This window comes from Durio zibethinus, chromosome 19 (assembly GCF_047325235.1).
Source record: "Durio zibethinus cultivar Kanyao isolate XHJ-2024 chromosome 19, ASM4732523v1, whole genome shotgun sequence".
NCBI lineage: Eukaryota > Viridiplantae > Streptophyta > Magnoliopsida > Malvales > Malvaceae > Durio > Durio zibethinus.
The window spans coordinates 6,297,181-6,321,122 of record NC_143180.1 but is presented as its reverse complement, the minus strand read 5'-3'; the positions used below and the strand labels follow the sequence as shown (position 1 = coordinate 6,321,122).

Genomic DNA, 23,942 nt, shown 5'->3' with positions numbered 1-23,942 from the left:
AGATTTTTTTTTTAATCTCACAAATTTTACTCTTATTACCAAAATTTCGATCAAACCTACAATTTTGAAATGCACTTTCTATTTCTATCCTTTAAGAAATGAAAAAAAAAAATTAACTAAGTGGAGTATGAAATTTTATTTAAATAGGATTTGACAACCAGCCACTTATACACTAAAATTATTGGATGTTATCATCCATTTCATAAAGCAACCAAGAGAATGCTAACAAGTTTGATATTGCAAGCTAAAAGGATGGTGATATTTGGCAACCAGACATTGATAGCAAAATAAATTATTAAATTTAATATTTAATTTATTTGATTCACACAATTTTTTTTAAAAGTTAAATTATAAGCCAAAGGGATAGTGATATTTAGCAATCAAACATTGATACCAAAAAAAATGAAGAAAAGATTTACTTGAAGTTTCATAGGTAAAATTTGTAAAAATTTTTTATTAAAAATGAGTAAATAAAAATTAAAATCAAAAATTAAAATTTAAAAATTTAAAAATCTCATTACATAAATTAAGAGTGCAAAATTTAAAAAAATTTGAAATTTTTTTTATATATTTATTAAATAGATATTTTTAATAAAAATATTGATAGAATTTTTACTTTTGAATAAATATTGATCAAATTTGAATTACAAACAGTATTTTTAATAATTGTTTATATATTATTGATTTTTACATTGAACTCTATCAATCTATTAGTTTGAATTTTTTATTAAAATTTTTATTTACTCATTTCTAATAAAAAAACTTCATGAACTTTGCTTATGAAATTTCATATAAATTTTATCCAAAAAATGTACAATAAATCTAATATTTAATTCAATTAATTTATATAATAATTTTAAAAATGTGATGTTCAATAGATTTAGAATTCAAGTATCAACATCTAGTACTGCTTTCCATATTACAATTTTCTTTATATAAAATTATAATAATAATGCAATGCCTTTCACCCATTAGGTAAACCTCCCAAGAGATCTACAAAAGTTTGATAGCTTGGCAACAAAAGATAGCACTCAATGTTGTCAATTTTGAAAAAAAAATAAAATTAGATTTTGTTAAACAAAATTTGACAAAACCAAAACAATAATTAACAAATTTAGAAGCTAGATATTCAAAGAAACATCTAAAAAAGTTGTTGAAAAAAATCTCCAAACATTTTCACAAACCCCAATTGAAAGTGTAACTAAATGCTCATATATACTTAAATTTAAAATTATTATAATAATTTTACCACAAAAAAACTTAAGTTTTATTACCAAAGTATTTGATTTTTATAATTCCACCAACTCCTGTTGATGAATTGAAGCTTTAGTGAGGTTAGAGAAACTATTTTTATTTTTGAAAAATAAAAGCCAATTATCATTGTATAACTTAAACATTTAAATTGATTTTAACCTCATTGTTTTTATAATATGCTGTTTTTTTTTTTTTTTTTTAAGGTTTGATTCGATTCGAAATCAATTAAGAATTTTTTATTATGTTATTGGAAATATGAAAATCGAGTATTAATTCAATTTTTTTTTTTTGGTAAGAAAAATTTAGGGATAAATAAGTTGTTTAGTTTTTTAAGTTAGAATAAGATATCTTGTACCTGACAGAATAAGATAGATTGTTGTAAGTCGTGTATTCGAGATGATCATAACAAATGATCACCGATAAAATTCAAACTCAAAACTTTTTCGTCGAAAAAAAATAACTTTAATCGATTAAATCAATCACTTGTTGATAATTCAAATTTCAATTGATAAAAATATTTGTTTATTATTATTATTTTTATTCATTTTCAAATTTTGCTTTATCATTTCTATTATTTTCTCAAAAAAAAAAAAGTTAAAAGCTTTGTCAAAAGAAGCTTTAATGATTTGTGTATAAAACAATAAAAATATTGACAGCACTTTCAATTTTGACCAATTAGCACCAAGGGCTTGTCTAAACACAGATGAAAAAAAAAATGATTTTGGTAAGATTGTTTTAAAGATAATTTTAAGATGCCTTTCGATAAAAAAATTTAAAATATTAACATTTTAAAATGTATCAATTTAAAATTAATAAAATTTACAATTATATTATTTCAATAATTATTTTTAAAAATAAATTTTAAATATTAAAATTTGATAAAATGAATAAATAAATAATGATATTGGAGATAAAAAATAAAATACTAAAAAAAATGTAACATGAGTATCATTAAATTTGTAAAAAAAAAGTAAAATATTATTAATACTATAAAAATTAAAAAAATTAAATTTATAATAAAAATTTTTGTTAAAATTGAAGAAAACAAAAATTACATAAAAAAATAAACATAATAACTATTGACTTCTTACCATAAAACCAAAGAATTTTACAAATTCCATCTCATAGATGAAATTTGAAAAGAGAAATTGAGCTTTCCAAAATTTTTAATTCAAATTTTAAGAATTTTTATAATTTCAACTTTTATTTTGTCAAATAAAATAATTTTATTTTAGAATTTTAAAAATCTCTTTATAAATGAAATCCTTTCTTAAAATTTCACATCCAAATGCACCTTTAAAATTAGTTAAATATAAAAAATGTGATATTTAAACTTAAAATATTTTTAATATAATATTTGAATTATAAATTTTTTAAATAATGTGATATTTAAAAAATTATTTTATATCATGTGTCACTATTTGAAATTAATCATTATATGAATGAATACGATATTAATTAATAAATTTATAATTTAAGTACTATATTTTTAAATTTTTAAATTTATGTATACATTAAATATTTTTAAAAAATTATTAAATATATTGATAATATAATATTTTTAACTCTATAAGTAGAATTAAGATGATGATATATGTCCTGTATATATTTAAAAAAATTAATTTAAAAAATAAATAAGATATATATCATCATCTTAATTTTATACGTGAAGTTAAAAATCTCTACTGTTAATATATTAAATAATTTTTTAATATTTTATTATAATTTAAAAATTATTTCTAATATTATCTTTTATATAAAATAATATCTTTAAGCCGTTCAATAAAACAAAAAAAAAAAACTCAAAATATAGTGAATTTTGATGATAAAAAAGTAAATGGGTGCATTGAGATTGCGAATAACGAAGGATTATTTTGGCAAATATATATATATATGTATAGTATATTGAGTATTTTGACAGCAAAAGTAGCATTATAAATGGAGCATTATTAAAAAAAAAAGGCAGCGGCTTTTCGCTGTTCAACCAAAACGTGCTTTTACCTCTCCCAACGACAAAAAAAACAACAAAGGTCAAACAATTCTCAAATCTCAATAAAACCCATATATCAAGGCTCTCAAACATCAGCTCTCTCTGTTCAATGGCGGCCAACAATACAACATGACGACTTGTAATCCTGCGCTTCTTATAAACCAGCCATATCTTCTCACTGTGACTGAATCCCTTTGACATTTTAGCCTAAAAAAACCCACAGCTTTATCAGTCTTCTTAAACAAAAACAAAACCTCCATTAAACCTCTCTCTCTTCTCTTTATATATTTTCTCTTGGTTTTCGTGTTCCATATCCACTTTTCTGAAAGACCCAGTGTTTTTCTTTCTTTCTTTCTCTCTCTTTCTTTCCCATTCCAAAAAAAATACTCTGTGAAAGGTAGTAACTTGACCTTAGAATCAACTTCAGGATCCATTTTTTAACTTTGCGTTTTTGTTTTTAGGTTCGAAAGACTTGTTTTTATATTTTGGGTCAAAATGGGTAGTAAATGGAGAAAAGCAAAGTTGGCGTTAGGCTTGAATCTTTGTGCTTATCTACCTAGAACTTTAGATGATGATGATTATTGTTCACTTCCATCTACTGAAAGATTATCTGATGCTGCTTTGTTATCTCCTTCAAACTGGGAAAATATGGCTTCTCCTAGACCAATTACTCCTTTGCCTTCTTCTCATGGTTTAAGGTTGTCTAAAAGTTTGTCTAGAAGTTCAAGCAAATCATCCAAGGTTTGGCTCCCTCCTTTCTTTAAGTTCTTAGCTTTTTTGTCAAAGATTTTTATTTTTATTTCTTTGAGCTATGCTTTGTCTTTGGTTGTGATACATAAGGATTTGTTAAAAGAAATAAAACTTTGGTAATTGTTTTTTCCTCTTTGGATGGTTTCTAGTTATTTTTCTTGCTGAGTAAATGGTGGAGAAAAACAGAAAATGGAAGAAACTTCCTATACCAGGTTGTGGTTTGATCTGGTTTTGCAATTTTTCTTTTTTGTGTGTACATGTTCTGTTTGATTGCTTATTGTAAATTTGGGTAAGTGGGAAAGAGGAGATAAAAAATTTTGGATGTTGCTTTGCTGTATTTTGATTTTGTAAATTTTGTTTATTTGAGGACTTTTGGTCATTTTAGGCTATGCCTTGTTTGTTGATGTGAGAATGAGTGGGAAAAGGAGGGAATTGAAGTTTTGGGGTGTTAGGCTCTCTATTTTTGACTTCTAATGTTTTATAAATTTGAGAAGGGGGTTTACAGTAATTTCTGTTTGGTTCCTGAGAATATAACATGGTTTGGAAAGAAAGGGTTATGCAGTTTTTGGTATTTGGTTATGTTTTATTTAAGAAAATGGAAAGCTAAAGACGGCTAGCTAGGTTACCATGAATGGTATGTGGTTATCATTGTTAATGTATATTTGCTGAGATTGTGATTTTAATTATTGATGCGGATGATGCTTGATGTTTTCCGGTTGTGGTATGTTGGTTATTAAGAAAGAAAACGAAAAAATATTTTCTATTCCTTAATTGAATAATGAATATCTCTACTTGGTTGTGCTTTATTACCTAAATGATTGCTGTATTGGATTCAAAATTTTCTGTATATTGTTGCCTGAAGAAAATCTACCCATTTCTTTTTCACCACCAATTATATTTAGAGCCTAGTATGTTATTTTCCCTTTGAAAGCTCTGTAGAGGTGCCAGCTCCAAAATTTCCCTTTGTTCGTTTCATATTGTTTCCCTGTTTTTGTTTTGAATGCTTGTTCCGTCTATTATGACCTTGTTTTTGTTTTCATCTGCTTGCTGATGCAATTGCATGAACTTTGTTAATTGTTTCGTTTTTGGTTGGCGCAATTTAAAACATATTTTCTTGTTTCTATAACATCTTTGTTCTTATATGTGATTAGGAAAATGTCTAATTCAATAATTAAAGGTTGTACTGTGATCTAATCATTCTATTCTTATTTTATCGTTTGTTGACGATTAAGTGGGTTTATTGACCTAACTAGTTGAGCTTTGGATTTTTCCTTTGGATTGTGGGGTTTAATGCACAAGTCCCTTTCATGACCATTTTTAATTGCCTTATTAGTAAAAGATGACTATCAAGATTTACCTATCCTTTTCCTCCTTCACTTGTGGGGAAGAAAAAGGTTGCCTTTCTTGATGGTCTCATCTACAGACTGTTAAAACGGCAACCTTTCTAGCATTTAATTTCATCAAAGAAGTAAAAGAAAGGAAAGGCAGAGAAATATCGAAAAGCATAATATAATTTCCTTTTCTGTCATCAATGGGGCTTTCAATTTTTTTTCCTAGTTGTTCTAAAGATCTGGTTCTTGTTCATCTGTATCAGTGAATGGTTACTTGATAATTTCTTTAGAGTTACTTCTTTGATTCTTAGCTTTATTTCCATGATATGCCCTTTATTTGTCTCCCTTTTTTGGTGATGCTACTTTTAGGTCTGGCCCAAAGTAAATTCATTCACACCTAAACCTGATTATTCCCAACATTTTTCATTTTTCCGTTTTGGCTAGAGAAAATTTTTTTTCTTTATAATTTCTGTTCATTATTTTTTATTGAAAACGAAAAAATGGGTTATGTTTCATGCTATCTGTGCTTTGGTTTTTATTTTCTTTTATGAAGAATGCATTCCGATGTTAATTTTGTATCTTATATTTGTTTCAGCAAACATGTTCAATATGTTTGACCAAGATGAAAAATGGAGGTGGCCATGCAATTTTCACTGCAGAGTGCTCACATTCTTTCCACTTCCATTGCATTGCTTCAAACGTAAAGCATGGTAACCAAATTTGTCCAGTTTGCAGAGCAAAATGGAAAGAAATCCCCATGCAGAGCCCCAGTTTGGATCCTCCCCCTGTCAGAGCAGCAATTAATCATGCAGGTTGGCCACAAAATGATGCTTTGATGACTGTGGTCCGCCGGTTACCTCCACCTCGTCCAGATTTAAGTCGGCGACATGTTGTACCATTATTCCAGGCTTCTGAGCCAGGCGTTTTTAATGATGATGAATACTTGGATCACCCACCTGTGATTGCTGAGAGTAAGAATTCCTCAGATGACTTGTCTCTTAGAACAATCAAGATCAAAACGTGCCCAGAGGTTTCAACTTTACCAAGGTCCAGTTCTTATGATAATTTCACCATTCTTGTTCATCTTAAAGCTGCTGCAACAGATGCAATTCAAAATCCCAGCAGAAATCATGCTAGCTTGCCTCAACTTTCTCAAAATCCTCGTGCTCCTGTTGACCTAGTCACTGTGCTTGATATTAGTGGTAGCATGGCTGGCACCAAGCTTGCATTACTAAAAAGGGCAATGGGATTTGTAATACAAAACCTTGGCTGCAATGATAGACTTTCAGTCATTTCCTTCTCTTCAACTGCTCGCCGCCTCTTTCCACTTCGTCGAATGTCTGACATAGGACGACAGCAGGCACTTCAAGCTGTTAACTCTCTGGTTGCAAATGGTGGTACCAACATAGCTGAAGGCCTAAGAAAAGGTGCCAAGGTAATGGAAGATCGGAGGGAAAAGAATCCAGTTGCCAGCATTATACTTTTGTCTGATGGGCAGGATACTTATAATGTCAATGGTGCTGGTGCAAACAAGTCTCAACCTAATTATCAGTTGCTTGTCCCTCTGTCTATGCATGCTGGTGACAACACAGGATTCCAGATTCCAGTGCATGCTTTTGGTTTTGGTGCAGATCATGATGCTTCATCAATGCATTCAATTTCAGAGATCTCTGGAGGAACATTTTCTTTTATCGAAACTGAAGCTGTGATCCAGGATGCATTTGCACAATGCATCGGTGGTCTTTTAAGTGTTGTGGTTCAAGAGCTGCAAGTTGGTGTGGAGTGTGTGGATCCAAGTCTCTCCCTTGGCCCGCTTAAAGCTGGAAGTTATCCAAGCCGTGTAATGGATGATGGAAAAACTGGATTCATTGATGTTGGAGATCTCTATGCTGATGAAGAGAGGGATTTCTTGGTATCAGTTAAAGTACCCGCAGAGTCCTCTGAATGTGAAACATCATTGCTAAAGGTCAAATGTGTTTATAGGGATCCCTTAACTAAAGAAATGACAACTTTGGAGAGTGATGTAGTTAGGATTCAAAGACCTCAAATAGCTGGGCAGGAAGTAGTGTCAATTGAAGTAGACAGGCAACGCAACAGGTTCCAAGCAGCAGAGGCAATGGCACAGGCAAGAACCACAGCTGAGCAAGGAGATCTAGTAGGTGCTGTTTCAATCCTTGAAAATTGTAGAAGGATGTTGTCCGAGACTGTTTCTGCCAAATCCCATGACCGACTTTGTGTTGCATTGGATGCTGAGCTCAAGGAGATGCAAGAGAGGATGGCAAGTAGGCATGTGTATGAGGCATCTGGGAGAGCATATATTCTTTCAGGACTGAGCTCACACTCGTGGCAAAGAGCTACCGCAAGAGGTGACTCCACTGATGGTTCAAGTTTGATTCAGAATTATCAAACCCCATCAATGGTTGAGATGGTTACTCGATCGCAGGCAATGTTATTGGGTAGTCCATCAACTCAAAGGCTTGTCCAACCATTATGGTCACTTGGATCACAACCAAAGCCAAGGTAATATTGGAAGTGATATGGCAATTATTGTCAAATAGTTTTTCTTGAGCTTTTTTCCCTATATTTTGGAAAATTTTGTTTGGGGAGGTGATAAAGTGGAAGGATGAGAGGGTTTTTCTGGCTGTGATTTTGGTCCAGCCTTAAACATGTAAATGAATAAGAAATGGGAAAAGAGCAAAAGAATATATTTGGGAGTAGAAAAAGAGAAGAGTAGGTAGGGTTTACACCATTTTTGTAACTTTGTGTTGTTGGGGGGCCGGGGGTGTACATAAAGAGAAATGGCTTTTTTCTCTAAGGGGGAAACTGGGTTAATATGTTTGTAATTGTGCAAATGATTGGGGTGAGCTAGTATGTACGTGTATATATATATATATATATATATATATATAATTACCTGCTTCAATTCTTCAGCCAATTGCAGTTAACAGATTTGTGCCTTGTTCTGATGCAATCACCTCAGAATGTTAGAATAGAAAATGGTCTAATACTTGTCTACTAATCAGTCCTGCTTGGTCGATAACACCTTTGTTTTATCTGTTAAATCAGAACCTTATTAGTATGTTTGTTGCATGCTGATGGTTGAAGTTTGAAAGAGCGTAAAATCGAAGCCATGGAAAGTTTGCAAATTGAGGTTCTTGCCATCCCAGCACCAAACCATTTTTCTCTTTTAGCGTAGATTTCTTTTAGGTTCATGCGTAGATATAATTGAGCTCAAATCACCCAATGGTTGTGTTTGGTGAAGCTGAAAAGTAGAAGGATGAAAAGGGGTTGATGGAAAAGTGAAAGGAGAATGAATTTTAGGTGTGGTTGGTAGAAAAAAAAATGAATAAGGATTATAACCTTTTTACACTCATTGACAAAAAAAAAAAAAAAAACTCCAAACCGAAAAGAAAAGAGAAAATAAAAAAGGTGTGAAAATATATTACATATTTATAAAATTATTCATTATATTTAGATTTTTTTTTCTTAATTTATAAAAAGTTGTAATGGTAAAATCATGTAATTTTTAGTTTTTTTTTATTTTTCAAATTTACCAAATAATGAATGAAAAAAATTTATATATATAAATATATATTATTTTTCTATCCTTTCAACCATGCACATTAATAAAAAGAAAAAATATATTTTCTGATCTTTCCATTTTTCTTCTGGTCCAATTTACCATCTTTTCCTTTTTCCTTTTTCTTTTTACCCTACCAAGCAAAGCTTAAATGGCGAAATCAAATAAAATCTAACATGAAAAACTATTGGTTGAAAAAAAGAAATTACCAGGAAAAGCTGAGACCGCCGACGGACAAGCCCCAATCCTCCATTTCTAATGATGGTTGTTGAAATGAATACCAGTTACGTGGAAACACATTGGCAGCAAGGTACCAAAAAGGAAGCAGCTATATGGAAAAGGCCAGCTTCAGGAGGAACATAAGAGGTATGCAAGAACATTTTGACGTGAGCATGCTGTTGAATGGTAGATACACAGTAGTGAAGAAAGTTAAGTTTCACCGGTCATTAATAGAACTATCCAAGCTAAACAATTCTTCTCAATCATAAAACCAAACTTCAATCTGTGATAAACAGAACTCGAAATAATCTCATCTCCCAAAGATGGATCCACCGGCACCGCCTGATGCACCACCAACTCGACAAGTTCCATCAGCTGCAGGACCTTATGGACGACCATTGGGGTCATGGTAATGATGTGTTCATTGTTATCTCTCATTTTAACAACGATTTCAAACCTGCAAAAATTAGTTGTGCTTTGTTTCTTTCACTTTCAGCTTCTGGTTTCTCTGCTGCTGTGGTCTATTCACGAGCTGTTGTCCTCTTCTCTTCCCACCAGGACCACCTCCTCCCCTGTGACATCTTTGGTTATACAAATGCATGCATGGATACTTGCATGTTCAGGCGATATCCTAAACTATTGCATCGTGCAGTGAATTTGAGAAATGTAGAATAAAATGGAACACTTTTAATTTTCTGTTTCTTGCTGTCATGTACAATGAGCCGCCCTCTCCGGCTCATGTATGCAACAGGCTTTGATTATTTATAAATTCTGAAATGGAATACTGAATCATTTGCTACATAATCAATCTCAACTATCAAAGCTGTGTGCGGGTTTGCAACAATCAAGAGCAACATGAGTGACAGATTCTTAGTAGACTAGATTAAAGTATTTATCAAGATGTACTGAAACAAAAAACCCCGAAGATTTTCCTCCAAAATCCTAATGCTTATTTGCAGCTACAAAACAACCTTTTGGATAGAGAGCCCACAACTAGCCTGACTTGCCTTCATTCGGCCTAGGAATTCTTTTGTAGTCGTAGTTGTTTATGTCAACCTTCTCTTCCAAAGCCTACAAAACAGATGAAAAGGCAAGTACGTCAGAGAGAATCACAAACTTGAGGTTGCAGATAAAACAACTATACCTTTAACTCTTCCTCCAATGAAATCTTTTTTGGCTTATATGCATCAATGGGTCCTGTTCTTGATAATGCTTTCCTGGTCTCAATAATTTCCCATTCTTGATCATCTTTCACCTTTGCTACATCCTTGCTGAACTACAAAGTACTATTACATTTAAGAAGAACTGGAAAAGAACTAGAAACAGATATAAATATTATTATAGACTAGAGGTGTTGTAACGGTAATTGAAACAGATATTCCTATTAAAAACTAGAAATCCAAACAGATATTCCTAACTCTACCTACTGGTCTACGCTCATGATCATACCAACAATCATGCACTGCTAGTTAACAGAGCTTGATACTTATGCTTGAGACTCTAATAAGGGCCCAAATATAACGGCTACAGATAGAGTCATATCAAGACGTTTCTCTTTTGAACTACAATTGGTTATCAGCCTTAAAAACTTGCAGAGACTGCAGCCTTAACAATATGTGTGTGTCTGTGCGCAAGTAAGTATCAAACAATGCAGGATATAAGGCTGAGTGCAAACAAAGAAGCTTTAGTGTGAAGTCTCCATCTCCATGCTGATCTGGAATAAAACATGTTCCATTCCAACCATATGATGACTTTGAATTTTTCAACTGACTTAACAACTTAAGAAACAAATACCACCTGTGGAACCAATACCATTGCTGAATGGTGAAAAAGCTTTAGTAGCACCCCAAAAATAAACCCACAAAAGAGCTGAACATAATAAGGCTTTGGAAATTCAATATTGTTACATAGCTACCACCAATGAAACTTTCAGATCAGATCAACAATAGAAAATTATCATTTTCATTTTTATTCTAAAGCTAGATAAATCACTTGTTTCTAGCACAATATTTCATTCTCATAATACCATAAGTCCCACTACAATCATATGGAAAGCAACATGAACATAACTGAGCCAATTATCTATAACATAACAAGGTTTGCCCTTCAAAGTTAACATGACCTCTGCTGTTCTCTTACCAGCAGATATATTCACTACCAGATGAAACAAAAGTCTCATCCGCTAAAGTGGTTCCAAAATCTATTCACAAATTAGGGAATTAGTAGAGATCCAAGGACCAGACCTAACCTGCCTTGCAAGAGATGACCAAGGCCAATTGCGCCAAATACTGTCAATGAAATCATTGGAAGCCCATATCTGATAAATGGATACTTCCTACCCCACCTTTTGAAGGATGAAGCTGAACTCTGAACCTTAGCAGTGTTAGTAGCCAGGTTACAACTTTTCTGAGGCTGAGCCATATTTCCCTTAACGGATGCCATTTTTTGCAAATCATAAAACAACCTGTATAAGAGAGTCAGTTTCAAGAGAAATTCATGCCATTTTAACCAAAAATGACTCAGAATATAGTTTGGGCTTCATTAAATATGCAATATTCACTGCAAAATTAAAACTTTTTCCTTGTTGTAATTTGTATAGATAGTGACTATTCAAGGAAAACATAGAAAATCCATCTAAATCCTAGCACTGCCTGCACCCTTTAACATTTACATCTAACACAATACACCAAGCTTTTCCAAATTCAAGTTCAGTTCCAATCAAACCATACCTATTTAAGTTAAACAAGAACCAGAAAACCATTCAAATTGAAACAAACTCCAACTGAAACAGATACAAATACAGCTTAAAATGTTTAGTTTTGAAATCAAAAGATTGTTCCATTACCTATTACAAAAGAAAATTTTAAGTTAAGAACCATCAACAAGATTTCTCCAATATTTCTATAACAAATCTTTCCTTCTTATTTTCCAATAACAACACAAATAATAATAAATTAAACTAACCATTTTTTATATTCTTACGTTTCTCAACTCATAAAAAATCAGAAAATTAACCAAATTGAATACTAAAAATTTCATTTTTTAGAAAATAAAAAACTAATAAATTCTAAATGTACGCTATATAATAAATAAATACAATGTTTCGTTAAGTGGGAATTGCTTTTTTTTTTTTTTTCACAATTTTCAACTCATTAACACATTAAAAAAATACAAAATTGATTGCTTAAAATTGCATTTTCAGGGAAAAAAGACAAAATTTGAGCATAGCAATAAAAATAGAGATATGGGAATATGTTTAAATACCTTTTTGAGATGGGTATTCAGCTTTCGCAATCTGCTTGAAAATTTTTATTAAAGTTTTGATTTCAAAAGGCAATTAAAAACGAAAATTTTTTTTAAATATTCAAGTCTTTAAAAATTTTCGTATGAGAGAGAAAATAAAAAATTAGGTCAAGTCAATGAGTTGCAATGAAAAAGCCCAAACCCAAAACTCAATACCCAAGCCCAAAATTCAAAACCCAAGGACGTGTCAATAAAGGTTTTTTTTTCCCTTTTGTGGACTGAGAAGAAATCCACGACCAGAGCAAAGGAAATCAAACGAAAGAAGCGCAGACATGTCATTCATGAAAGGAGATTTGTTAACGAAAACGAGGAAACTCGTCAAAGGTTTAGCTAAGCCTCAGCCTGCTTGGCTCAAAGCTATGGAACAGTTTGTCTCTATCTTTCCCCTTCTTTTTTTATTGGGTTTAAGCTTATTTTTCTTTGTTTTATTAATTTCTTGCAATTAAAATCCAAATGGATCGTTAAATTTGCTTTCTTTTAGGATTTGAAAATCTGGGTTTGTTTTGAATTGATCAAAGGAGTTAACTTTTGATTTGGGTTATGAAAATGGAGTAAATTTAAATGGCCCGGATTGTTTAAATAAGAAAATCTAACAATTTTGATTGATTACATTGTTTTTTTCTTTTTCTTGAAAAATAGAACAAGGAACTGTTAGTCTCTTAGCTTAGCTTGACAATGGTGACTCTACTTCATTTTCTGGTTTTTTTCTCATTTGGTTTAAGCTGTCATCTCTAAAAGGCTTGTTTTGGGGATTCGTTGTTTGAAGATAAATTATTCAAGTCCATGAAACTCTGATTTTTAATATGTAATATGTGAAATATGATTAAGAGACTTCATTTTTCCTATCAACTTGTTTGTTATGCCTTGTGTATGAAGCTCTATAATTTTGGTTTTCATGTCCTTACTTTTGATTTAACCTTGTTTTTAATATTTGTCTCTATAGATATGTAGCTGCATTAATCTTTGAATGATATTTGATATTTTGTTTTGGTCATGCCATACAGGGCTCCGCCTGCAACTTTTCCTCGTGCTGATGGAAAAGTTAAGACAATCAGTCTCCCGGAGGATGTTTACACAAAAAAATTCTTGCAGAAATATCCAGAGTCGAAAGGTCACGATGCCATCAAGTATAAGTTTCCTTTCCTTACCGTTTCTTTTGTTATTCGGTTTTGTGTATATCATGGTGTGAGGCTCATTAGACATGTATTCTTAGAGGCAATTTGGTTTTCCTTTTCACTGTGTTAATAATGAAATTTTGGTATTTTGTTTAATCTTTTGACTGAAGAAAAGAAAGCCAGCATTTTGAGTTTGGTGTTCTTGATGCTAACCGCATATGACGCCAATGAATAAGATCTTGTGCGAATAGTTGAGTCAAATGCACCTGTGCTTAAAATATTTTTTATCTTCAATATTGGAACTGAATATGCATTTTGGTTTTAAGGGTTTTTTGTCTGCACATGTGTTCAGATATATCTATTTGCTTGCTGATTGAATTTTGGAAATGACTGGAATTTAAATGGCTCTTTTATCACAAACGAAGGAGTAAAAGCTTGGGCTTTTCTTTGGAGCATGATACAATTATAAGAGAAACTCCTTGGTGTTTCTTAATATGGTTCTACCGAGGAAATATCTCTCATATTGGAAGTTTGGTCGATAACTCACAGCAACTTTTATCTGTCCAGTAATAGATCATATTAATTGGTATCCTATCTGATATTAACTTATGGATGATTGATCACCATGAATTTATCTTTTTGCAGTTTCAGGGAGAACATAATCTCTATGTTTTGCTTTTTTATAATACTTTGATTATCTTTGATTGAATCATTTCTTGCTTTGGTTTCATATTAGATATTGTTGATGAGTGGATTAAGTTTATTGCTTGCATACATGCAGAATTTCTGGTTATGATCCACCTCCAGCACGTCTATTTGGCTTGCGGGTGCTTGAGTTGAAAGAGCAGGGAGTCAGCGAGGAGGAAGCAATGGCCGTAGCTGATGTATGTTTCTTGCATTCTTGAGCTTATATTTCAAGACTTTTTTTTCTCTCTTTCGGTTTTTGTTTCTAAATTGCCAGTGCATACTTTGATTTTGTTGAGTATAAAGAAGCCGAGAAAAAGAGGTCTCACTCTCCTTTGATACTTTTTGACCTGTTGTACCCCATAGACTCATCATTATTATTCATATGCCACGAACTCATAATTCATGGTGGTATTGGTAAAAAAAATGGAGGGAATCTCAACCCAGAAAAAGTTTTTTTTTTTTATTTTTATCCACATTTATTTAACTATTGGTATCCTTTTTATAGATGGAATATCGGATGGAGAAAAGGGAGAAGAAGAAGGCATATGCTCGTTTGAAACAAATTGCCCGTCTTCAAGGAAAGAAACCTCCACCAAACCCATATCCTAGTGCTATCAAGGAAATACAAGCGCGAGAGAGAAAGTTTGTCCATGATCGTTTCTATAAACCGGAGATATTGAAAATTGTTGAGAAAATAAAAGAGGAGAAGGGAGCTGGGATGTATGACGGAACGGGAGGGGCTGGCTTTTGAGATGATTTTTTTTTTTTTCCTGTGACATGGTGCTTAGTTATAATAACCTGAGCTTTACTTAGTCAGCTGCCATACTTTCTGCTTAATTCTGTTATCTTATGGAAATTGAAAGTATTTGGACAAAGTGCTAAATTGCTGGCATCTGATAAAATGTTCAACTTTTGTAATTTTCATTTTTATACTTTACATTCGGATATTGCGATAAGTGGGATCTTATTCCAGACTGCAAATGCAACGTGCCTTTTGCATTCTGCTTCCCCTAAGGTTTTAATGAGCCCATGGATATGATTGCTCCAACAGTGCAGAATCATCAAGTAATCCTCAAAGAAAAATCCCTTGTAACAAAAACCTTTCTTTATAAAATATGTTTGGTTAAAAAAAATTTTTTTTTTTTGATAATTCCATCTTCTTTTTTTCATAGTTAAAATTTTTAGCTTCATGATCTTTTCAAGTTATTCATAGTTTAGAGTGATTTAAGTTTAGTATACTCTGTAGTTACCATATTATTATGGATCTTCTGCATCATAAATTTTTGTTAAACTGTTAAACAGATCGTTGATCCCTTTCTCTTAACCAAAGAAAAGTTATACTGTCCCAAAATCATACTAATAGTAAGTTACTATAGTGAAAGACATATCTTCATAAAAGTCAGGCCCCCAGTTCGACGTTAAGCCAAGAAGGTGCCAGAGTCTTGAACACCGGTTAGAATACCTTGGTTATATGTCTGATCTATGGAACACTTATGGTTTGGGCTGCACCGGTATAAAAAAAAGCTGTGACTGTTATAGGAGGGGAATGTTTGCGAGGGAAGATCTGAACTGAAGCTAAAGGCAATTTTGGAGGTTGAAGTGTTTGGATTTTTTGGAATTCTTAGACTGACATATACTCATAACATTGATCATTTGTGAAATCATTTGAGTATTCTGAGTAATTTGAATCTGCATACTCATCATCATCAAATTGCTTGATCATAAACAGGGATCTTTCATTCTGCTCATCATCAAGGGAGAAAATTGATTTAAGATCATCATCTGAGAGATTGATACCTGATTTATTAGCAATGTCTTGGATCATCTTGATTGACTTTTTATCTGACTTTGGGCAATTCTTTGAAAAGTGTCCTGATTTTTCACAGAGAAAACATTTTAAGCTTTTGATCTTTGGATCTTTTTTCTTTCTTGCAAATTTGAATCTTTGAATTCTTCTGGGCTTATCAACATATCTGAAGAACTTCTTACGTCTGGGTTTGGAGAAAATTGGAGGTCTGGAAGGTCTGAATATTCTGAAATGCTTTTTTTTTGTTGTTGCTGCAAAAACATGTGGGATCTTTGAAAGAACATTTGATTTGAAGTCTTGAAGAGGAGTACGAACATGGTTTTTCTAGCTTTTTGGAGTTGTGCACCAAGGTTTTGATGTATTTATGCTCTTTGCAAATTTTATCAAGGGCTTTCAACATCATCTTATAGATATCTCCAATGGTTATAGATTTAACATCATGAGATCTGAGGTTCAACTGGATCCTTGTTTGTTGTGCAAGTTCTTCTAGAACAGAATTGGGGAAAGCTTGCTTTAAGTTGACATCATCGAATCCACCAAGTATGTAAAAATACTGAGAGAATTGTTGATAGTGTCTGTCAAGATCTTTTGGATGAAGAGAATAGCATTTTAGTTTGAAGAATTCTTCTCTGATCTTTTTCAATCTGTGAGTTTCTTGTCTACAAAAGATTGTTGCAAATTGAGAAATAGCTTCTGTGATTGTTGGGCATTGAAGAAACTGGAGTTGTCTGTATTCACTAATGTTGTCCTAAAAATTTTTCAGAGTTTCACCTAGTTTGAAAATAAATCTGATCAAAACTGTGTTCATCGTAACATTGGGATGAGAGTTTAATTCAACGAGTCCCTATGCTAAGAACTCTTGAAATCTTGAGGGCCATTTTGAAGGAGGAACATCATCAATGGTAAAAATTGAGAATTTTGATGTCGAAGGAGGAACATGTGATTATTGTGGAGGAAGGTGTTGTTCAGCATCCATTGCATCAGGGTTATGAACTTCTGGAGTATCATCTGGAACTTCAACTGTTGGTTCTGTCATGAAAATCTGAGGGAGCATCATTTCATCTGAGTCATCAGTATCATCTGCTGCAATTGATTCATCTGAGTTGACAGTATCCATGTGAGATTCAGTCTTAAAGGTAGAAGAAAAAATATCTTCAAAGGAGAATTGAGGGAGGTTGTCTTGTGCCATCTGGTGATGTATTTTTGGAAGAGTTTGTGTAGGAGAAATCATAAGTTGTACAGGTTTTTGGTTTGGTTGTAGTGTAGGGTTTTACGATGTGAAACTTGAGATGGGTTTTGGTTTTGAAGGTTGAGAAAGTGGTTGTTCTGCTACTCTTTTGAGTTTTGGATCAACTGATTATTTTTTTCGAAATTTGTGAATCCATTTTTCAGTTGTACAAAAGGGAGGTTGTTATGGTTGGTCTAAGATAGGAGTAAAGTATTGTGTTGGTTGTGAAAATGTTGGGATTGATGTTGAGGGAGGTTTGTACTGAAAAGGTGTGAAAAAAGGTTTTGGAGGTGATGTTGGAGGATTGTATGGTTGAAATGGAGGATGAGTATAGGCTTGGTAAGGAGTATCATGTATACCAGTGTGAAATGATGTGAAGATGTTGTAACTGAAGGCTGCCTGTTGTTGTTGTTGTTTCTAACGAAATTGATTTTGAAGGTCTGCAAGTTGAATCTTTAGGCTCTTCATTTCTTTCTCTCGTTCAGTGAAAGCCTAAGTGAATCTAGTGTTGATTTCAGCCATATATCTGAGTTCTTGATCAAATGTGATTATCCTTGACTGAATTTCAAGAATAATATTTTGAAGATTGACAAGGCTCTGATCAAAATTTTGACTGATTTGGTCCAACTTATGTTCAATCTTGTACAGGTATGAATTCTGCTGGAGAGAATTTTTAGTTTGCCAGTTTAAAACTGCTTCAGCACGAGAAATACTTTTTTGGTTCCCATATTCATCTCTGCCAGTGGGAGTTGGGATTTTTGAAATGTGTTTGTATTGGTCTTTATGAAATTCTTGAAAATGAGGGAAATCTGAGTTTGGGTAGGTTGGTTGCATCATGGAGATTTGTGGTAAAGGTTTTGGTAAAGATTGGGTGGAATCTTGGGTGGAATCTGGTTTTTGTGTGGGTTGATTTAAGTAAGTTTGAGAGGGTGGTTTTTTTTCTTAGGATAGATGACATAGTAGTCAAACTTTCCTGAAGGTTCACCAAGAAGATCAACTTCAGGGTCTCTATTTTCATATCTTTTTTTGAGCTTTTGTTGGGAAGACTTTTTTTTTTTGTTGCTTTTTTTGAATATCATCTACTGCATATAAGAACTTAAACTTAGAAGAGGAAGATTTTTTAAGTACAGGAGAAGGAGGAGAGGACAAACTGAAAGAAGTCTAGAAGAAGAAGGTTGAGAACTGGAGTTGCTAAAAGTGGATAGATTCATGAAAATAAAACTTTCTTTTGGCTTTTCCTTTTCCAACTTCAATAATCAAAGCTTTAGAAACATGTGTTTCTTTTCATTATCTTGGCAAGCTGCAAAGCTAAGCTTTGATACCATTTCTATAACTCTGATATCATTTTTATATACAACGACAGGTAGTACGGTCAAAGCTCTGACAACTGATATGACTTCAATATGTTTTGTATTACTTGAAGCATGGCTGCAATTTTTTTTTTAATATTTTGAAAAATTTTGGTATGTGAGAAAAGAAGAAAAAGATTGGATCGCATCAATAAGTTGCAATGAAAAAGACCAAGCCCAAAATTCAATAACCAATCGGATGGTTTGTCCATGACAAGCGCTATCAAGGAGAGACAAGCTCTAAAGAGAAAGTTTGTCCGTAACCGTTTCTTTAATCCAGAGATATTGGAAATTGTTGAGAAAATGAAAGAGGAGAAGAGAGCAGAGAGGCATGACGGAAGGGGAGGAGCTGGCTTTTGAGATGATATGTTTTTGGTGACATGGTGCTTAGTTATAATAGCCTGAACTTTAGTTAGTTATCTGCCATGGATTTTTACTATTTGCTTTCTGCTTAAGTCCGTTATAATTTTCATTTTTACTAGAAAAGCTCTTAAATTATTTTATTTTTTTAAATAAGTTGTTTTATTTTTGTTATACGCAAATAAACTTTTATTTTTTATTTATATTTAAATAAATTATTATTTCAAACCAAATATTGATTTATGTTAAAAATTTATTTAGGTACAAATTAAAAGTTAAAGATTTATTTAAATACAAATTAAAAATTAAGGGTTTATTTGTGTTCAAATTAAAGTCAATTTAATAAAAATATAAGAATTTATTTAAATAAAATAATAAAGTATTAATTTTTTTTTATTATTTTAGCCAAAGTAATAAAGTGATAGATAAAACTAATTACTAAAATAAATAGTGAAATTGACGAATATTTTTAACTTTAATAAATTTTAATACTTTTTTGGATCATAACATTATAAATTTGTAGACCACAAAGAAAAACAATTTTATAATTTAAACAAAAAATGTAAATAGTAAAAGAGTTAGTAATGATACTAAAATAAGTGACAAAATATGCATTGGATGCAGAAATAGTGGTGAAGGTTAGGTGAAGTATAATTAAAAAAGAAAATGATCATTAAGTATATTAGATTAAATTTTGCACATAATAAAATTTTAAATTATTTATTATTTAGTAATATATCAAATAAATAATTAAAAATCACTAAAAATAACAAATATTATTTATGTATTTATTTAATTTTTAATTATTTGCTTATTAATTATTTTATTATATAATATAAAATTTTATTTATTATATTAAATTAATAAATTTATTTGAAACTTTTAAATAAAAAATGAAAAAAATAATAAAAGGCTAAGCAAAAGGACATTTGTGTCCCTCCAAATTACTCTTTAGGGTAAAAAAGAAAAAAATGATAAAGCAAGGATATAAATGGTAAGAGAGTGCAGTAGGAAGGTGAGAATTTCCACTAGAGCCTTTTTAAAGAATTCAACCTGTCTCAAGTAATCCTTATTAAAGAATAAAAGAAAGAAATAACTTTTTAATCAATAATATCATATGAGTCTCATGTTAAAAATATTAAAATATTAAAATAAAATATAAATATTTAAAAAGGAAAAAAAAGAAAAGGTAAATTGAAAAAAATGATAAAAGAATAACGTAATAAATTGTATACACCTGATATCAAGTGGGTGAAATAAAAAAGAATTTAAAAATTTAAAAATATTTATTTAATATTTAAAAATTAAAAAAGAGAAAAACACAACATTTCCTCTTAGAAAAGACTTTTAAATTTAAAAAGAAAGAAAAAAAAGTGGGTGACAAAAAAGGAATTTGAAATCTAAAAAAAATATTTATTAAATATAAAAAAAAATATAAATACGCAGCGCACAATTACTATTAAATGTGTCTCACACAAAAAAAAAAGAATTAAAAGTTTAAAAAATATTTTCTAAAAATTTTAAAAAGTAAATCGAAAAAGCTAAAAATTTTGATATAAAGTGGATCCTACCTAAAAATAAAAAATTTTAAAAATATTGATTAAATGTTTTAAAAAATAAAAAATAAAGAAATTAAATAGGGGAAGCAAGCGAGTACCACGTAACACAATTTAAAGGGATTGTACATAGAAAAATAAAAAAAAATTAAAAATTTTTCAAAAAAATAAAAATTTTTAAAAGAATAAAAAAAAATTGAGAAGCGTCGTATGAAACCTAAGTTAAGTTCTGTGCAGTAACAAAATTTCTTTAGCTGATGGATATAAAAAAAAAAGGAAAAATTGTAGAAGGAGGAAAAAAAAAATTAAATTTTTAAAAATTTATTTATAAAATTTTTTAGAAGGAATTGAAAAAAGGGAAAAAACATGAAAAAAAAACTTAAAATGTAAAATAAAAAAAGATTATACCACGTGGCACAATGCTGCGAGGGGGAGGGTGCCGTACATTAATAAAATTAAATGTATAGATACTTAACATTCAGGTGTTGGAATAAGGGGATCTTACTCCAGCGGGGTGCAACTATGCAATACATCTATGTTTTATATTACATGAAGCAGTTTGATGTATCTTTGAAAGAAATCAAGGCTCCATTTATGGCTTCTCTAAATTGTAGAAATGAATGGGAAAGAAAGCTTATGAAAGTAGAAAATTTTAGTCAGGAAAGACAAATTAGGACTAAGCACAAGAAAAGATAAATTTTCTCAGGACTGCTTGACAAAGTTGCCAGTGTTTCATATTAATTGAGAGTTAAAATCATATAAGACCAAAGGAGGGAAAAAGGAAAATAAAACTTATAATTGCAGGCAAATAGGAGAAAAATAAGCATCAGAAACAATCTAGATTATTATATATTTTTTATTTTTTGGTACAAAGGGAGTTTGAGATAAGATTCGAACCCAAGTTATGAGTAGGGAAGAAAAGATGATTGTTTAATGGATGAAAATCACTTTGAAGATTCTATCATGATCTAAAAATGTCTAAACATAATTAAAGCAACTACAAACTAAAAAATAATGGCTAGCATCCAGAAGGAAAGAGATGAAGAAACACAACATTAAACAAAGGGCTTTCCCTTGTTAGTTTTCTTTCAAAACTTGTAATTCAGACTCACCATTTTTGTGATTTTCTCTTCCATTTGTGAATGACACTGCTGCTGATGTTTTGTAATCACAGGGCTTTGATTTTTTTGAATCAGAAGACTTTGCTGTTTTTGGATCACAGCCACAGGACTTAGACTTTGATCTAAAACCAAATTTTCTCAAGAAAATGCTCCAACTACCCTTTGTTTTCACCAGCTTTTCAAGTTCTTCTTTCATGGTCAAGTACTCTTTCTCAAGCTCTGAAACCCGCTCCATTATGTCATCAACCTCCGCAAAGCAGTCTTGAGTAGTTCCAACATGTGCAGACCCATTATTTCTGGGGATTGCAAGATTCCCACTTGGATTTTGTGAGTTTTCAAGGTTGTCAGATACAAAAAAACAACCAGCAATTGAGGTCCGGAGCCGAAGTTGTTCAAAGAATAGGACTTGGACAATGACTCTGAGGGGTAGCCTTTCATTCTGGGTTGCATGAGCGCTGGCTTCCAATGAGAGTTTCTGGCAGTTCATGAGGCGGCATATTTGCTCCTTCTCAGAGCCTGTCAGCCAGGGATGTGCCTGAAGTTGAGAAAGAAATAGAACAATAAGCAAAGATTTTACCTTGGCAATGCAACAAAATCTATTTGCAATGATGTGGACATGCAAAATTGAAATTATTGGTATGAATGTATAATGATAGTTTTCAAATCTGGTGATCCAAATGAATGATTCATATTGGCGATGAACCAAGTGCCAAGAAGAATCTTACCTTAAGGTATATGTCAATTGCACGGTAAATTCCATCATCTAATGGTCTGGCATAGTCAGGAATAACAGCAGCAAGTGACTGAAATTTTGGCAACTTCAGGTTAACATCAGGTGCCACCTCAGCCAGATATCCATCCACTAGATTAGCTACCATTGTCATTGGGGTTAATGGATGGGAACCTCCCATCAGCTGCCCCTCATCAACTATATAATTAGAACTAGATTCAAGTACCTCATGATTTACTAGAACAAAATGGTCAAGAATCCGCTGAACACAATCAATGTCATAAAGGGTTTCCAAAGAGTACCCCATATTTGGTATCAGAATATCTTCCAAAGCAGCTTGATCTAACTGAGCACCGATCTGTTTCTCTAACTTCTCTCGACATGACGGCCCAGCATGTAAAATCATGGATGTTCGTAGAAGCCTCAACAAAAAATTTGTTGGGGTGGCACCCCTTTGATTAGGTATTAGTGCCACTATTTCTTCAAGGAGATTCCTTTGATCTGCATCAGATAGGGGAGACATTGTTGATGCAATGGCAGCATGGTTCCCACTCTGGAAGCTCGACTGCCTGCCCAACAAAGGAAGATGCCTCTTTGCATAGTGGACAAGGGAGCCAGCTATCGTCTCCGGCTTTATGCCTCTTGATTCAACAGCTAGAATCAACCTTTTATACAATGACAATTTAAGGAAAGAGACATCCTCATACCACCAATCCTTACTCACAGATTGTGGTTTGGCTGCTGCACATATTCCATTCCATAAGACATAGGTGTCTTCTGGACTTTGTATAGTACCACTTTCTGACATAGGCCAACTAAAGAAAGTCATATCAGCACAAGCTTTCATTGCCAAGGAACTAATGCACCGCGAAACAATCTGAAGCTCTTCTGCATAAGGTAGAACCAATTCGCAGGTTTCAAGAGCTTTGATCGTGTCTGTCCAGTGACCAAAGATATCATTCAGAAAACTTTCTGTTTGTGTTATTAGATTTCCCTCACCATGATCTTCACTCATTTGAAGATACTCGGCAGCACACCTAAGACTGACTATATTTAGTGCTGTGAGTTCTAATCTGATACCATAGCAGAACTTGGCTACAAGCAGAAAGGTTTTGGCTCCACCAGGTATATCATGAAATTGCAGAACACACTTTTTCTCATCCTCACCAGAATAGTCCTTCATAAGATTCTCTATTACTCTGCTTCTTGACAGCAATGGAAACTGATAAACATGACAAAATGGAGAAAAGGGAAAATACAATCTGATTAGTAAAATAATAAGAATAAATCTTTCTCCTTTAACTGTGCAATGCCAAAAATAAAATAATAAGAATCAACTAGGAAAGCTGAGGCCTAAGGCGCCGCATCGACAATATCTTCAATGAAAGTAGGAAACATTTTTGAACAATAATATCAACCTACTAATCATCCCAAAACTGGTTTCGTTCACCAATCCTACCAGAAAATATCCCACAAATTGATCGGTAAGAAACTATAAGCTGTACTTGCTCTATTTTGATGGAGTAATAAGATAAAGTACCCAACTTAGATATATGAATGTT

At 32.0% G+C, this 23,942-nt stretch overlaps 3 protein-coding genes, 1 long non-coding RNA gene and 1 pseudogene across 6 annotated transcripts; 3 read left to right on the top strand and 2 right to left on the bottom strand.

The window, feature by feature from the left end:
- Window positions 1–3,303: 3,303 nt before the first annotated feature.
- LOC111310317 (E3 ubiquitin-protein ligase WAV3-like) lies at window positions 3,304–8,248 on the top strand. Of its 3 annotated transcripts, none has more exons than XM_022909642.2 (2): window positions 3,304–3,985; window positions 5,921–8,248. In XM_022909642.2, exons 1-2 carry the CDS (start codon window positions 3,740–3,742, stop codon window positions 7,847–7,849), a joined length of 2,175 nt encoding a protein of 724 aa, XP_022765377.1. In that variant the 5' UTR covers window positions 3,304–3,739; the 3' UTR covers window positions 7,850–8,248. The 3 variants fall into 3 exon arrangements, with proteins under 3 accessions (XP_022765377.1, XP_089604589.1, XP_089604588.1); XM_089748463.1 differs by having other exon boundaries at window positions 3,309–3,641; XM_089748462.1 differs by lacking the exon at window positions 3,304–3,985 and adding an exon at window positions 4,140–4,935.
- A 604-nt stretch (window positions 8,249–8,852) lies between these two features.
- LOC149513399 (uncharacterized) lies at window positions 8,853–9,928 on the top strand. Its single transcript, XR_016330349.1, has 2 exons — window positions 8,853–9,533; window positions 9,621–9,928. It is a non-coding gene; the product is annotated as an uncharacterized LOC149513399 (long non-coding RNA).
- On the bottom strand, window positions 9,917–12,511 carry LOC111310319 (uncharacterized). Its single transcript, XM_022909646.2, has 4 exons — window positions 12,389–12,511; window positions 11,373–11,588; window positions 10,269–10,395; window positions 9,917–10,195 (listed from the first exon to the last, which is right to left on the bottom strand). Exons 2-4 carry the CDS (start codon window positions 11,564–11,566, stop codon window positions 10,118–10,120), a joined length of 399 nt encoding a protein of 132 aa, XP_022765381.1. The 5' UTR covers window positions 11,567–11,588; window positions 12,389–12,511; the 3' UTR covers window positions 9,917–10,117.
- Window positions 12,512–12,634: 123 nt separating this feature from the next.
- Window positions 12,635–15,185, top strand: LOC111310318 (uncharacterized). Its single transcript, XM_022909644.2, has 4 exons — window positions 12,635–12,794; window positions 13,432–13,554; window positions 14,324–14,426; window positions 14,735–15,185. Exons 1-4 carry the CDS (start codon window positions 12,700–12,702, stop codon window positions 14,978–14,980), a joined length of 567 nt encoding a protein of 188 aa, XP_022765379.1. The 5' UTR covers window positions 12,635–12,699; the 3' UTR covers window positions 14,981–15,185.
- Window positions 15,186–21,358: 6,173 nt separating this feature from the next.
- Window positions 21,359–23,602, bottom strand: LOC111309852 (BTB/POZ domain-containing protein At5g03250-like; annotated as a pseudogene).
- Window positions 23,603–23,942: the final 340 nt, after the last annotated feature.

Excerpts from the sequence above, each read along its gene's own strand:
- LOC111310317 (XM_022909642.2), top strand. The coding sequence starts at position 3,740 with ATGGGTAGTAAATGGAGAAAAGCAAAGTTGGCGTTAGGCTTGAATCTT. Across the intron at positions 3,986-5,920 it reads GTTCAAGCAAATCATCCAAG|CAAACATGTTCAATATGTTT; the intron begins GTTTGGCTCCCT and ends TATTTGTTTCAG.
- LOC111310319 (XM_022909646.2), bottom strand. The coding sequence starts at position 11,566 with ATGGCATCCGTTAAGGGAAATATGGCTCAGCCTCAGAAAAGTTGTAAC. Across the intron at positions 10,396-11,372 it reads GGTCATCTCTTGCAAGGCAG|CAAGGATGTAGCAAAGGTGA; the intron begins GTTAGGTCTGGT and ends TTTGTAGTTCAG. Across the intron at positions 10,196-10,268 it reads CATTGGAGGAAGAGTTAAAG|GCTTTGGAAGAGAAGGTTGA; the intron begins GTATAGTTGTTT and ends TCTGTTTTGTAG.
- LOC111310318 (XM_022909644.2), top strand. The coding sequence starts at position 12,700 with ATGTCATTCATGAAAGGAGATTTGTTAACGAAAACGAGGAAACTCGTC. Across the intron at positions 12,795-13,431 it reads TGGCTCAAAGCTATGGAACA|GGCTCCGCCTGCAACTTTTC; the intron begins GTTTGTCTCTAT and ends CATGCCATACAG. Across the intron at positions 13,555-14,323 it reads AAAGGTCACGATGCCATCAA|AATTTCTGGTTATGATCCAC; the intron begins GTATAAGTTTCC and ends GCATACATGCAG.